This window comes from Anabrus simplex, chromosome 5, assembly GCF_040414725.1.
Source record: "Anabrus simplex isolate iqAnaSimp1 chromosome 5, ASM4041472v1, whole genome shotgun sequence".
Classification (NCBI taxonomy): Eukaryota; Metazoa; Arthropoda; class Insecta; order Orthoptera; family Tettigoniidae; genus Anabrus; species Anabrus simplex.
In genome coordinates, this window is record NC_090269.1 from 54847443 (window position 1) to 54862660 (window position 15218).

General features: G+C 38.6%; 1 protein-coding gene across 6 annotated transcripts in view; it reads right to left on the minus strand.

Annotated features, from left to right (window-relative positions):
• The window catches only part of LOC136873736 (uncharacterized), a 121627-nt gene that overhangs the window by 93574 nt on the left and 12835 nt on the right, over positions 1 to 15218 (minus strand). For all 6 annotated transcript variants that reach the window (XM_067146898.2, XM_067146901.2, XM_067146900.2 and 3 more), the window contains 2 exons: positions 12234 to 12510; positions 875 to 995 (listed from right to left, as the gene is read on the minus strand). In XM_067146898.2, the coding sequence (XP_067002999.2) occupies positions 875 to 995; positions 12234 to 12510 (398 nt within the window). The remainder of the gene's footprint in view (positions 1 to 874; positions 996 to 12233; positions 12511 to 15218) is intronic.

Here is a 15218-nt window from a genome sequence, read left to right on the forward strand (position 1 = left end):
AAGTTACCTAACTCCCAAGCTACTTTCCACCAATATTCAAGCAGGCTGCTCTACAGGGCACACAGCAGTAATGACATCTATCGGAGATGAGTGGGAACAGAGAAGACAAAGCACATCACAACAAACAATAGTACATATAATGTTATTGTTGATCAATTTTATGGACTTTCAATACTGCAGGTCTTCATATTTAGTTTTCTTCTGACTGTGTGAGATTACAGCATCCTTCTTTCTCTTTCATGATGTTCTTTCACATTTTCTTCTCATTTTGATAGTCATCCTTACAAATTTCCTTGCTGATATTGGCTGATGACCACATGGTTTCACATTAACACAATCACATAAAAACCACTACCATCGCCAGTTAACACACGATTCAATAATATTTCCATGTTAGCGATGCTCAGCAATGACATGGATTAAGCAACAAAAATCTAAATTATGAATATCTCTGTCATTATAGCTAGTATGGTAAGACCGTATAAGACATGAATAACTGGAAATTGCATTATCTAGAACTTTTGTTATGTGGTATTTATCAATATGACCACTATATCATAGACATTTGAGAATTCAATTTTAGGCCTTCCCTTAATCTAACATTTCACCCAGTGTGAATAAAATTATTTAGCCTAGACTGTAGTGCCTTACTCCCCAACTTTACATAGTGATTTTCATTACATTCTGTTCAGCCGTTTTCTCGTGATGCATGTACATAAATACAGAGATGACAGAAAATTAAAAATTGCATTTCCTTCTTACTGTGCACATGACCGATGCAGAAATACCATTCTTTTTTAATTCTGAGCAATATACACACAAAAATCTTATTTTACTGTAACTTACATATAGATTTTATACATAGGCAACTTACAATGAGAATGTCCTTTCCCAATGCTTTCAGGAGTCGTATCTTCAACTGCATGAGACCATGTGGTGCACATGATTTATATAAACAAACAGTTGGATCTAGCACTTCAATATGGAGCACATCACTGTTAACAAGAAGGCATTTAATATAGACAATATTTATAGAGAAAATTCTTCATGAGGTTAAATTACATAACTGACTATTCTTTGGTAATTTATTAAGGAGAAATAATGCTCTAGATCAATGATTCCCAGCCACTGCTCTGTAACATTTGGTATGTTTTTTTCCAACCCCTAACAAGGGAACCTTGCTACTTTCCTGCATCTGATTTTTAAGAAACTTAGTAATAAATGTGTACATTGAGGAAAAATTACCTTCTGTGAAGTAGTTTATTTCAGAGCTTTTCCTATCTCAAGTTACTAAAAGGAAGACTTTGAAATCCTTCTAAAAGTTAAGTTATGTGAAAGTACCAATTTAGTAAAAATGTAAGACAGAAATTATATTAAAATGTTGGTACCTCTTTCTTCTTTTCCTAGTGGTTTAACATCGCACTAATACACTACAGGTTTTTGGCGACAGAAGGATAGGAAAGGGGTAGGATTGGGGAGGTAGCGGCTGTGGCCTTAATTAAGGTACAGCTCCAACAAATGCCTGGTGTAAAAATGGGAAACCAAGGAAGAAATGTTATCTCAGCTCAATTCCTGTTGGAATATGCATCTTATTTGAACACAATAATAATAACTTACTTCCTTGTTCGCTATTAAAAGCAATCATAAAAAATTGGGCCAACATTCACAACAGTTGTGCAGAGAAGCAAAACAAGAACATATTGGCCTTCATCACTTTAAACTGGAGGCCTAGGGTGTCTTTCATTTTCACGTCCTTCGTGGCCCTCGTCTTCCTTTTGGTTGATACCTTCATTTTTTGAAGTGTCGGATCCCTTCCATTTTTCCTTTCTGGTTAGTGTTGTATAGAGGATGGCTACCTAGTTGTACTTCCTCTTAAAACAAGAATCACCAGCACCACCACCTCATCACTTTAAAGGACTCGAAAGTCCATTGCATTCAATCAATTTACAAGTGTTAGTGCATGCCAGATTATTCCCAGCTGAGGACTTACAGCAACGAGGAATTATAGTTTATTGCAGTAACATTCACACACATGATAACATACTAAAAACTTTGTTCTGAGTACGGGGAAAATATCCTGTTCACTGACAAGCAACAAACCACCAAGGAAAACTCAGTCTGGTGCAATAATTCTAATGGCCCAAAAGTTTGATACAACAACATCATCATCATCCATTTCCCTCGTCCAGTTCCCACCGGGTTGGAATGTTTATGGCACCTTTCCACTTTCCTCTATCCAGACACCATTGTTCCTCCTTAACTGTGTTCCAATGCAGGTTCCTTATAATTATACTATTCTTGATTGTTTTCAACCACCTTATTTTGAGTCTTCCTCTTGCTCTCTCTCCTTCTATCTGGATCCCCATAATCCATTTCGGCATCCTTCCATCCTCCATCCGCTTAACTTGCCCAAACCATCAAAGTTTATTCCTCTACACTCTGACGAAAAGCTTTTCCAGTCTGATATACTTCCTGATGTTCTCATTTCTTACTCTGTCCTTTCTTGTCTTTACATTCATACTTCTTAAAAATGTAATTTCACTAGCTTAGATTTTATTCTCCTGTCTTTATGTCAGTGTCCAGGTCTCCACTGCTATGTCAGTACTGAGCAGTAGTACACCTTATACATCACCTCTTTACACTTCACTGGCACTTTCTTCCTCCACACCAGGTTTCTCACACTCTGATAGAATTCATTTCCATGGGTTTTTAAATTTTATTTTTTATTTGGACGGTGTTATGCATCAACCGGCTAAGCGTCAAATCTTAGTTTTGAGCAAAACGCGTTCAAAAGTTTTCACATTTAAAACCATCTTAGAAGAGATATTTTAGACAAAATAAATCAATATTTGGTACAGGTACGTAATGAAGTGCACGTAATGCTAATATTCACACGAAAATTCATTCAGAGCAATATTTTCTTTGTTTTCCTAAAATTTAACTTAGCCGTATTTGCAGTTTACGGGTCGAAGATATGCATCAAGCGGCTAAGCACCAAACTGCGGCGGTTAACGTTGTGATGCTCAGGGTTACGGAACTTGTAGTTATGCAACAACAAGTTAAGCGCCACTATGTGAGATTTTGTTGTTAATAACCAAGAACCAGCAATAAAATATTGGATTTTCAATACCTATTACTATTGTATTGTATAAGAATTTTACAAAAGCATACATTAATAGGACTATGTGAATAGTGGAAAGTGTTTACTAGGTTAGTGAACAGTTACAGTTTAAAGCAAAATATAAAAGAACCAGCAATAAAATATTGGATTTTCAATACCTATTACTATTTTATTATATCAGAATTTTACAGAAACATGCATTAATAGGACTATGTGAATAGTAGAAAGTGTTTACTAGGTTACTAGGTAACAAAATATAAATCTAGTTACAGAAATACAAAGGACACATTTGAATCACATACATTAGTTTTTCATTTTCATTTCTCACACACTCTCAGTTTGCAGTGTAAAATCAAGGTTTTCGTCAAAACCATCTATATCGTCATATGTTCCGCCATTTGAATACAGTTTTTCATAGAAACCTCTACAGTCACTTGGAATGAGATGCATGATACTCTTCAAGTCTTTCAGTTTGGGTTCTGATATTGGCTTCCCATTAGGCCATAGAAGTTCTAGACTGTCATCCCGAAATACGTCGTGATCACTCAGACGTGATGAGCTTTTTCTTTTCAAGCAAATTTCCTGACCTTCACTGCTATTGAAGGACGTTTTCAAAATAAGTGAATATGTTTTTTTCTTTTCGATTTCAATTTCCCTGGTTTTCAGCCAACTGACAGTCTTACCTTCAACGTCTTTCTTCCTGTTCATTACCTTCTTTTCTAAACAAGCAGATCCCACGAAGTCTTCTTTCTTCATCTCTTTTACTATAAATTTGTTTTTTCTACGGCATTGCTTCATGACTTGTATGTAATCATCAGGAGTGTACAGCCGCTGCTGAAACTTTAAGCAGCACTCTATGTCTCCGAAGTCATCATCATTGGGCAAGAAACTGTGCCCAGGTATTAGAAATTTCATTCGAATGTTTTCTAATGTTGGATGTGAAGCCAGGATACTCTTCAACATAAGAACAAGCTTTATGTTCCTGTTCTGTCCCCCACAAGAATCTGACCACAATATTAGATGTTTCTTTCCCTCGTCTAAATTTTCCATGAGATGTTGTCTGAGACAAGACCCTATCTCTTGTGCTCCACGGCCAGCTTGCCCTTCTACCCAGACATAGCAGTAGCCTTTATTTGACCCTCCATCATGAACTCCACAGTTGTACAGCCACAATACGCGTTTGTAGAATACTATATTAGTGGAGATTTTTGGCAAAGGTAGAGTCCGCTGGAGGTCGAATGTCAGAACCGCTAAATCTTCGATCGTAGCAGCACGCTTCATATCATTCTTCATTTCGGAACGCGCCCTTTCCGCTAGTTCTTGATGGATCTCCAGTTGTTGCCTTAGGTCAAGCGAATCCTCATGACCTTTCAGTTGAGCATTCAGAGAATCGCAAACACTGCAGGTGTCTTTCTTAAGTGCTTTGCGCCTCAGATTGAATTTAGTATAAAATATTTTCTTGTAGGAGGACATTGACACAGGCTCCGAATATTCGTTTCTGTACAGGCCGTACATGACCGGAATAGTGACATGTGATGGGAGGAAGTCACTACTAGTCTCTGCCCTGCAATAGTGTGACTTATACCTAGGGAATTGGTTTATGTGGCTGATTACTTCGGCCACCTTACCTTCGTGTAATCTATTTACAGCGTTAGATTTCCCCCTACCATCTTTAATCACTTCGAAATTTCTTGTTTTTTTCATATATGCATCGATCCTGTCCCCAGATATTCTAAGAGTTTGAGTAAAAATTCGTTTGCACACTCGCACACCCGCCAAAGTGTAAATTCTAGTGCAGGTTCTTCTGCTTGTTCCCTTGACTCTCTTTCTCTTTACCTCGACCATGGATACTTTGCTAGAAATGAACAAAACCTTAGCTTCGTAAGACTCCAAATTCCAGAAATTATTGAATTCCTTCCTTCTTTCTTCTACACCTACTTTTTCATGGCATTTATCCTGGCAATGGAAGTCTCGAAATTCTTTAGCATCGACAACCTTCCCACGTTGGCTAACATATGACTCGTTTAGCTGGCATTTCTTTTTTCTGTCGTCCCTGCTCTGATCAGATACTTTTCTTTTTCGTCCCCTTCTTGGTCTCCCTTCAGATATACGGGCTGTGATCAAATTTCCTGAATTTAATGAAGGCGAATCAGCGATCGATATGGAATCGTTGACACTTTCATTTCCAGCTTTCACATAATTAACAGAGTTGACGATTTCCGAAACACAATTATTATTATTACTAAACCTCACTTCAGACGTGGCTTGACAGTTCTCTAAGGTGGCATGTTGGTCTGTTACATTACTTTCCTGTACTGAATCATTATCGTTGTTTCGTAAATTTGGATCATACGTGTGAGAATTTTCGGTATCTTGCACACTGAAAAAGTCATTTTTTGATGTAGGTGCGACTACATCCTCACCACACTGGAATAAAATATCGCAATTATCGTATGCAGCAGGTAACAGAGGGGTAAGTTCAGCAGGGTCACTTGAAAATGATTCCCATTGGCTTCTTTCTACAGCGCAGCTTGCTGCAGGCGACAGAGTATCCTCGTTTTCTCCAGCCATGCGGCTTGTTGCTACCTGCAACAACATAATACGTTACTTCCCCAAGGCTTTACGTAAGATATAAAGAATTCTAATAATCTAATCGTCTAATATTCTGCAACGTGAACGCGTATATCAAAGGAAATGATTAAATTTACACATACTCGAGGGAGAAGACCACAATATCAGTTGAAAACGACTCACTCGCCCCATAACCCATCCTTCGAGGAAAAGAGCAAATAAATGATGAAGTCGCAATACAAATAGCAGAAAAAGAAATGCTGACTAACTGATGATGAATCGAACCCACAGGCACACCATTACCACCTGTGCTAACGCATCTACTTCAAGGCCTTAGCGGGCGACTTAATTAATTACTAACTTAATGAAAGCTTATGACCATGCTGTACGTATTACTAAACTGCTTTGTGAAATTAAGTTACATAAATCAAAACAGGCAACTGTACACTTATATCCAGTAAAAACTACCAAGCACTCATGATAATGCACTGTATAACAATAACTAGTACTTCATACCTGTGATATATAGGACATGTCCCTTTCAGTTCTACTTTCAATCTCCTCCAACTGTTCCACGGACAATAACGCAAGTATTTTTTGCGTTCTCGTTGTCATCATGCGAGATTAAGAGTGATGAGCACACCACACCACAACAATTCTAGAGACAGCCCGCCAATTCTTAATAAACAAACAGTGTTTCCAACATAGGCTACTAAAATCAGCTTGCCAGCTAATATTTCGGGAGAGTAAAACTGTGTGAGATGTCGTTTAGCCGGATGTTACAAAACGCCATATACCACTTGCCGAATCAGACCTTTCAATAAGGCGCATAGACGGTTGATGCATAACTTGTAACCCCGCATTATGATAGTGGCGCTTACGTTTTTCTTCCGTTACATCTGTTTAAATTCAAACAGAGCTCCGTGAGTATTCGAGCAGCTAGTTCGATCCCTTAGGCGGTAGATGGTGCCAGTATTCCGTTTTTGGAAAATTGTCGCTTAGCCGGTTGATGCATAACACCGTCCATTTTTACAACTGGCTTTATCAGATCAAAAATTAGATGTAGGGTTTGTCCGGCGTTTGCTCTATTAACCAGCGTTTCGTCTTACGTCTGACACTAGACTCGTCAAAATGGGATGTGTCAGACCCTACCCACTGACGCTGGGGTGCATGCAGGTGGACTTATCAGAAGCCTATTTAATAGGCACAGTCTGATAACTGCATATGGGAGATAAAACTCCACAATGGAATTAATGCCCGCCTAGCAATTCCAAATGGAAATTCTAAGTTCCCATAGAGGGAACTAGATATATTTCTACCAATAGAGCATATCAAAAATCAGATCAAAAATTAGATGTAGGGTTTTTCCGGCGTTTGCTCTATTAATCAGCGTTTCGTCTTAGCTCTGACACTAGACTCGTCAGAGTGGGATGTGTCAGACACTGCATGCAGGTGAATTTTTGATATGCTCTATTGGTGGAAATATATCTAGTTCCCTCTTTGGGAACTTAGAATTTCCAATTGCCTTTATGTCGCACCGGCACAGAGAGGTCTTATGACAACAATGGTATAGGAAAGGGTTAGTAGTGGGAAGGAAGTGGCCGTGGCCATACTTAAGGTACAGCCCAGCATTTGCCTGGTGTGCAATTGGGAAACCGTGCGAAAACCATCGTCACGGCTGCTAAGAGTGGAGTTCGAACCCGCTATATCCCGAATTAAAGCTCACAGCTGCGCACCCCTAACCGCACGACCAAGTCGCTTGGTCATTTCTCTGTTGAATCCTTTTTCTGATCTACATGTTCAGCCCTGTACACTGTATCAGTTCGCTTCCCATATGTTTTCTCTGCACACCTTACAAATGCAATCTTAAAATGATTCCATTCCTGTTCAACATGACTAATATCTGTTCTTGGAATCAATTTTTGTAGTCCTTTCTTAACTCTTCCTGAACCTCCTTTTACTTCAAACTCCAGATCCTAATCTTTCTTTCTCTTTTCTCTTGTAGTTTTGTGACATTGTCTACTTTCAACTTTGCTGTCTATGGTCACCCCCAAAGGCATCCTCAGGCATAGCTGTTACCCCATAAGATCTTTCCGATGCCCTCTTTCCACTAATATATAATCAATCAATGCTTATGTTCTTCTATCTCCCCATCCATACCTGGTAATCTTCTGGCTATTTTTTCCCCTGAACCATGTGTTTCCTATTATTAGTTGGTTCCTCTGGCAGAAGTCCATTAATATATTCTCTTCTTGATTTTTGTTACCATATCCTTATGGCACTAGAATCTCTTCCCTTCCCAGTCTCTCTCTTCCCACTTGTGCATTCAGATCTCCCATTATAATTACTTCCTTGTCTTCTACGTATTTCTCTGCTTCTCCAAGGAATTGTTCTTTATTCTGTTCATTATTTCCACTGTGTGGAGCATATACTTGGAACAGATCTCATGTTCCTGTCACAAACTATATCTTTATTATGATCATTCTGCCATCGACCTTCTTCACTTCCTGCACATATTCGAGGACATCCTTTCTAATGATCATTCCAACTCTGTTTACTGCATCCTGCCGGCAGCAGCTCTAAAATGACTTTGGGACTGGTGAACTCATCGTGATAACAGCCTAAAATTAGTGCAAGTATGGTGAGGTCCTAGAAATTGCCAGAGCATACACCGCAGGCGTCCACCGACAGATCTACTGTGAATTACTGTGTACATATTTCTGTGTGTTATCATAATGTATTTGTGTTAAGTAAATATACATATAAGGGCAGCCAACATGGAAAGAATGAAGACGTTCTGGGAGCAGAAGAAGAAACATAAGCCAAATTTGTAGCTAATAATCTTAAGACTTAAACGTATATGGATTGATTAAAGTGTTCCAATGTGAGCGTAAAATAACTTTTTTTAAAAATAAGTGATAGTAGTGGTTTTATTTTGCAACATCGCTGCATCTACTGTAAGTTGATTTGGCGGTCGTGACAGGATTTTATGACATTATGACAGGATTTTGTAATATTCTGACAGGACTTTGTGATATTGTGACTGGACTTCGTGATTTTGTGACAGAACTGTCGTATACAAACGTAAGTTTAATACTCGCATGGAGGTTAGGGTTATTGCAGACGGTTGAAGAATGATTTCAGTACTGTGTGAAGACTTGAAAGACAATAGAATCATTAAGGTATTTGTCAAGGACCTGAAGATCGGTTAACTGAAGGGACAGTTGGAAGTAGTGCAGACTTCCTACTACTGGCATGAAATCAGACCTAATATTATAAGACTCTGAGAACAGCTGATTGCCGATGGATTAAATCCAGACTAATTTTACATCGAGCTTGACGAGGAAGGAGAATCTTCAATTTCAGGTGAGGTGGTAGGTATTAAAACTATGCTTGCTAACCTGATGACCAAGTTCCAGAGGTTAAATTTACAATATACACAAATCTCGCATCAGATTTCAACTCTAGAACAGAATCTAGATGGACTTGAACAAAATCTAGATGGATAAATCTCCAGTATGGGAAAGTATTTCTGATTTAGGACAGAAGTAGAAGTTCTAAATTCAAACCTTCATTATTGCAGAAGTCTTCCTCGTGAACAGTTGAGATTTTCTTCTGAAGACGCGGAACAAAGTTCTCTGCAAAACGTAAAAAATTCCACCTTTTTTTTCACATGGCGTAAGCCCAAAAGCCTATAGGGGTGTAGAAGCAAAACTCACATTCTCCATTATTTTCAATATTGAGTTCTGTGTGAAGGCATGTTCTCTACCTTAATGGGCATCATTTCCAATGAAAAACTTGTAGCGAAACTAACATTTTACTTGTATAAAATCATTCTGAAATTCAGGGTTAGTTGCAAAACTCACATTATCCACTTCCCAGCACGAAGCAAAAGTCACACTCTCCGGTTACACCAATCATGTTGCTATAATACACTTGTTTCCGAGTGCATTGTGAGTATCCCATGTTTACATTAGGTTACAGGTTATGTCATATTGTTAGGTGAAGGCTTCAGCAGTACATCAGTTATTGAATTAAGGTAAATAGTTCCCCAAAATAAGGGTTATAAATGGAAGAAAGTGTGAAACGTTCTCCAGAGGAAAGAGGTCGGAAGAGGTGTAGAGATCAATCTAACTGGAAAAGAAACAAGGCTAAACGAATGAGATGAAGAGAAGGTTTCACTATTCCAACTTTTCGTATTTACATGTTTTGAATTTGTTTTCTTCCATATATTCTTCAAAGAGGTTACCTACCAAAGTTTCCAGAATGCAATCACAGTCAGGGGGCCTTCTTATATCGTACAATTGGAGCTCAAGACCTTCGCAGGTTTCATGAGAGATTTTATTTTCATGAAGACAAAGTTTCCCAAATTATGCATTACTGTTTAATAAACTGTATATTTATCATTATTCTCCTCCAAGTGTCCGGTTTTCTTTTATTTATTTGCTTCTGTTCACTGTTTGAATCCTGTTTCTTAGCTTCGTATAGCCTACTAAACATAAGAATGTTTGTACCAAAACTTACATTATCCACAGCCTTGTGATGCATAACTCACATTATCCAAAAACGTGGAGCAAAACTCACATTCTCCAAACTTAAAATGTAATTTGCCGCCTTCACGTTCACATTCCACAAGAAAAGATGCTGTCCGTCATTTATTATCACATTCAAGATATAAAAAGAAATGTATATAGCAAGATTCGTCCAGGTGTGCACATTTGAGAGTTTTTTCAGCTTTACCGTAAATCATGAAAAGTGGACAAAGTGAGTTTTGCTTCTACACCGATAGGGGCTGTGAAAGCATCAATGTTAATAATGGTACCACTGCCAGCAATAATGCTATTCATTAAAGATTATGTACACTGCTCAAAAAAATTAGAGGGACAAGAATTTGATTGCGTATACTACAGTATGTAAGTAGTCCAAAGACATATACTGTTGCTCTTATTCTTCCAACATGTTTTAAGAATGAGAGGAATCCTCCACATTTCGTTGGAAAGCCATGGCTTAGTGGCAGTAGTCAAATGTATTGTGCTATGCCTCAGAGTGAAATGGACGAGCAATGTCTCACTCATTTAGTGAGTGTAAGTAAAGAGTATGCCTCTTTACACTTTGTGTACATTTCATCAGTTGAAATGAGGTATGTGAATGAGAGAAACATGTTCGGGCAGTGACATTACTGCAGGAAGGTTGGATTATTTGTGTAGTGTCTACAGAGCTTAATGTGGCTTCATGTGTTATTGGGAGGGTTTGGAAGTGATTTTGTGAAACTGGTACATACACACGAAAGCCAGGGCAAGGAAGAAAACAGAAAACTTCAGCCAGAGAAGACCGATATGTGGTGAACTGTTCTCTCCGCCGGTGCTCTGCGACTATCCATGACCTACAGAATGATCTAAGAGCAGCAACTGGTTGCAGTGTCAGTGACCAAACAATACGAAACAGACTCCGAGAGGCAGATTTAAGACTAAGAGGGCCTCATTATGTCCCTTGATTAACTGTTTGGCACAAGAGAGATCAATTTTGATTTGCTGAAGACCATAGGAACTGGCAGCTGCACCAATGGCGCAATGTACTGTTTACAGAGGAGTCCCGCTTTCGTCTAACATGGTGCGACAGACGTATAAGTGTATATCGTCATCGTGGTGAGCGTTATAATGAAGCAGCAGTCCAGGAAATGGACATATTTGGCTGTGCATGGTGTGGCATGGCATCACAATTGATGGCCGATCAGACCTTCGCATAATCAGAGGCCGACTTAATGCTCAGAGGTACATCAACGAGATTGTACTGGATCATGTTATGCCTATTGCAGTTGTAATTGGTCCCCAGTTTATCCTGCAACACGACAATGTGAGAGCACATTCAGCTGCAGCCACCACGGAAACTCTACAGGACTTCGCGCTTCAAACATTAGAGTGGCTTGCTCCGAGTCCTGACCTCAATCCCACTGTGCATTTGTGGTATATGCTGGACAGACAATGTCGGGCCTGTCCTATAGTACCTCAGACTCTTGAACAACTCGCCGAGGTACTTATTGAGGAGTGGGACAAAATTCCACAAGAAACTGTTTGCAGACTTGTCAGGAACATGCCTTGAAGATGTGAGGCAGTAATACGGGCACATGAGCGGCCTACAAGATATTGAAATGTTTCTTTTTGTGCTTTGTGTGAATTAATTGTAGGATGTTCCACTTTGGTTTACGACACTGTGTTGAATTTCTGGTCATAGCACCAACATGTGTGATAAGAAATGAACAGGATATGTACGTTTCAGTTAAATAATGAATTCATTTTCCAGGTAAAATTTCTGTTTCACTCCAACCATTCCTGAAAATATAATGCAGGTGTTTAACACGTTGTCCCTCTAAATGTTTTGAGCAGTGTATATTTTCCATTACTATAATGTACCTCCTTGCATCAAAATTCTAGTTCCCAAAAATAAAAATATGTGAGAAAATAACTCATGATCTTCTGGAGGCAAGTATTCACATATACAAAAAACTGAAATGAATGCATAACAGATGAATGGCCATACTTACCCAGACAAATTTTTCATTACAATGCCAGCGATGTTTAGATTAGGAATACTGAATTCAAGTGTTACTTCATCATATTTTGAGGTATTTGACAAGGATTTCATTTTTGTGTAAACTTTCTGAAGAAGTATTCGTTTTTGGATATGCTTCTGTAGATCTGCTTTTGCTACATTAGTTGACTTCCATCCAAGATGCTCTTCACTTAAAAGATGAGGCATTTCAATGTTAACACATCTCAAGAGTAACAGAAGTCGTGAATTGTGTCGATAACGTGTTTTACCTGAAAATTAAGGAACTGTAACAAATAAATCACTTAAACTTAATGCAAATTATAAGTATATATATTTCTGTAATTCAAGGTGATTCAAATAAGGCATACAGCAAAACAAATAACACAAACTACTGCTTATCTGCTGCCCATGTTTACCTAGCAATTTATTTACAGTACAATATTATAATAGTTTGAAATGTTATGAAATTTATTGCACATTATCAATTTCATATTAGAGCCCGTATTGTCAAAGTATCAACTTGTGAAAACTTGAATTTATAATTCCACCTATACAATACTGTAATTGTCTTTATTAAAAAGACTACATTTGATTATCCTTGTGGTACATGTTTCGTCCTTTTATGGGAAATCTTCAGGCACAAATACATAACACTGAAAATAAGGCGAGGACATGTTGAAATAAGTAAATAAAAAGTCTTTGGATCCTGTGACATGGCATAACGGCATCTTGTCAATCTTGAATGTTAAAATGGTGCGACATGAACATGATATGATGCATGAAGTCCAGTTAAAATCACAGATTGAAATTGTGTTAAAAACAACGAATTGTCCAATTATAAAACAACATGAGTGGCTGTGCGAATAAAATTATATGCATATTGTACATAAAACAGTGTGATGGTAATGCCACATTAAAATAGCTTTCTTGATTAGAAGGTGGAGTTATACTGATGATGCAAGCTGAACTTGATTATGTGTTGACAAACGGGGCCTCCTTGCCCGTCCTACGTCGACCACTCCACCTCAAGTGCTAAAGCTTTAGCACAGACTCATGCCGCACCATTTTAACATTCAAGATTGACAAGACACCGTCATGCCGCGTCACAGGATCCAAATACTTTTTATTTACTTATTTCAACGTGTCCTCACCTTATTTTCAATGTTATGTATTTGTGACTGAAGATGTCCCATAAGAGGACGAAACATGTATCACGAGGATAATTTAATGTTTTTTTTTTTTTTTTTTTTTTGCTAGTTGCTTTACGTCGCACCGACACAGATAGGTCTTATGGCGACGATGGGACAGGGAAGGGCTAGGAGTGGGAAGGAAGCGGCCGTGGCCTTAATTAAGGTACAGCCCCAGCATTTGCCTGGTGTGAAAATGGGAGACCACGGAAAACCATTTTCAGGGCTGCCGACAGTGGGGTTCGAACCTACTATCTCCCGAATACTGGATACTGGCCGCACTTAAGCGACTGCAGCTATCGAGCTCGGTTGTAGTCTTTTTAATAAGGACAATTACAGTATTGTAAAGGTGGAATTATAAATTCAAATTTTCACAAGTTGATGAAATCTACAGTATGTTGTATTGATCTGCAATTGGATGAGCAATTATGGTTCTCACAACAGAAGGTGTTTATCATAGATCGTTTATTGTATTTCCGGTCATATGAAGTTGGGCGTCAGAATGGTCCGAGTTTGCTTCATGTTAAAGAACAATATGAAGAGTGATTTAATAAGGAGGCACCAAGTAACAGACCAAAACAAAGTCAGCTGTTGTTGACATTCCATCATACAGGATCAATCTTATGTCAAAGAAAGGGGACAGCAGGGCACCCAAGAACTGTTACCATACACGAAAATCATAAACGTCTTCTCCAACAGGTGCTACAGTCACCAACGAATAGCCTATAATGAACATTGTTGAAACTCAGTTTGAGCAACAGGTCTGTTCAGCAGATATTTAAAAGAGCTGGGTGGATTTGCATACCATATTCAAGTTGCTCAGCATCTGACAGAAAGGGACGAATGAGCCTGATTACAATATTGCAGGCGAGTGTTGTCCATGAAAGATGAAGATCCAGATTTCTGCAATGTATGGTTTTTCAGATGAAAGCCATGTTCACCTTGATGGCTAAATCAACCTATAAATAACACATTTTTTTAGGGTTTGAACGGCCTGATGTCATTATACAGAAACCACTGCACAGTGCACACTTTATGATTTGGTGCGCAGTGTCCGGTCATGGAATATTGGGCCCTTATTTCATAGAGGATGCTGCATAGAATCCAAAAACAGTGAATCATGCAGTCCACAGAGACCTCATTTTTATCCCATTCATCTGGGATTTATGCCATTTTTGTTGCACCAAAAATTTACCCTTCCAACAACAAAGGATGCAGTAAGATGAAGTTACAGCCTACACCATGGGGAAGTCACTTACTTTCCCTTTGCAATAGCACTTTGGAAATCACCTAATTCCTTGTGGAACTCGATTTCTGTACCCCTCCTGCTCCCCAGATCTCATGGCCCCAGACACCTATACATGGGGCATATTGAAAGAATCCATTTTTCAAGAGAGATGACCTACATACAAATATTCCAGAGTTACACATGAAGATAACATTTTTTGCAGTGTTCTTACAGCAATCTTTGTTAATCAACATGTTCAATAATCTTCACAAACGTTATGAACAATGTGTTGCATGTGATGGTACACATTTTGTACACATACTGTAGCAATGAAATTAAATACCATTACAATATTGTATTTGCTACATATGGTATAAGGGACTGAATTTTTTCAGAGAAACAACCCTGCCCAACAGGTTAGTGACCTCGGAGAGGGAAACTGCTACCCCCGCTCTCCCCCTTCCGAGAAGTTAGCAACAGTTCAAAAAGTGCTGCACAACGTGGAACAACTCATTACATTTCTTATTCAGGAACAGGTTCAGTCACCAGAAATTTTCCAGAG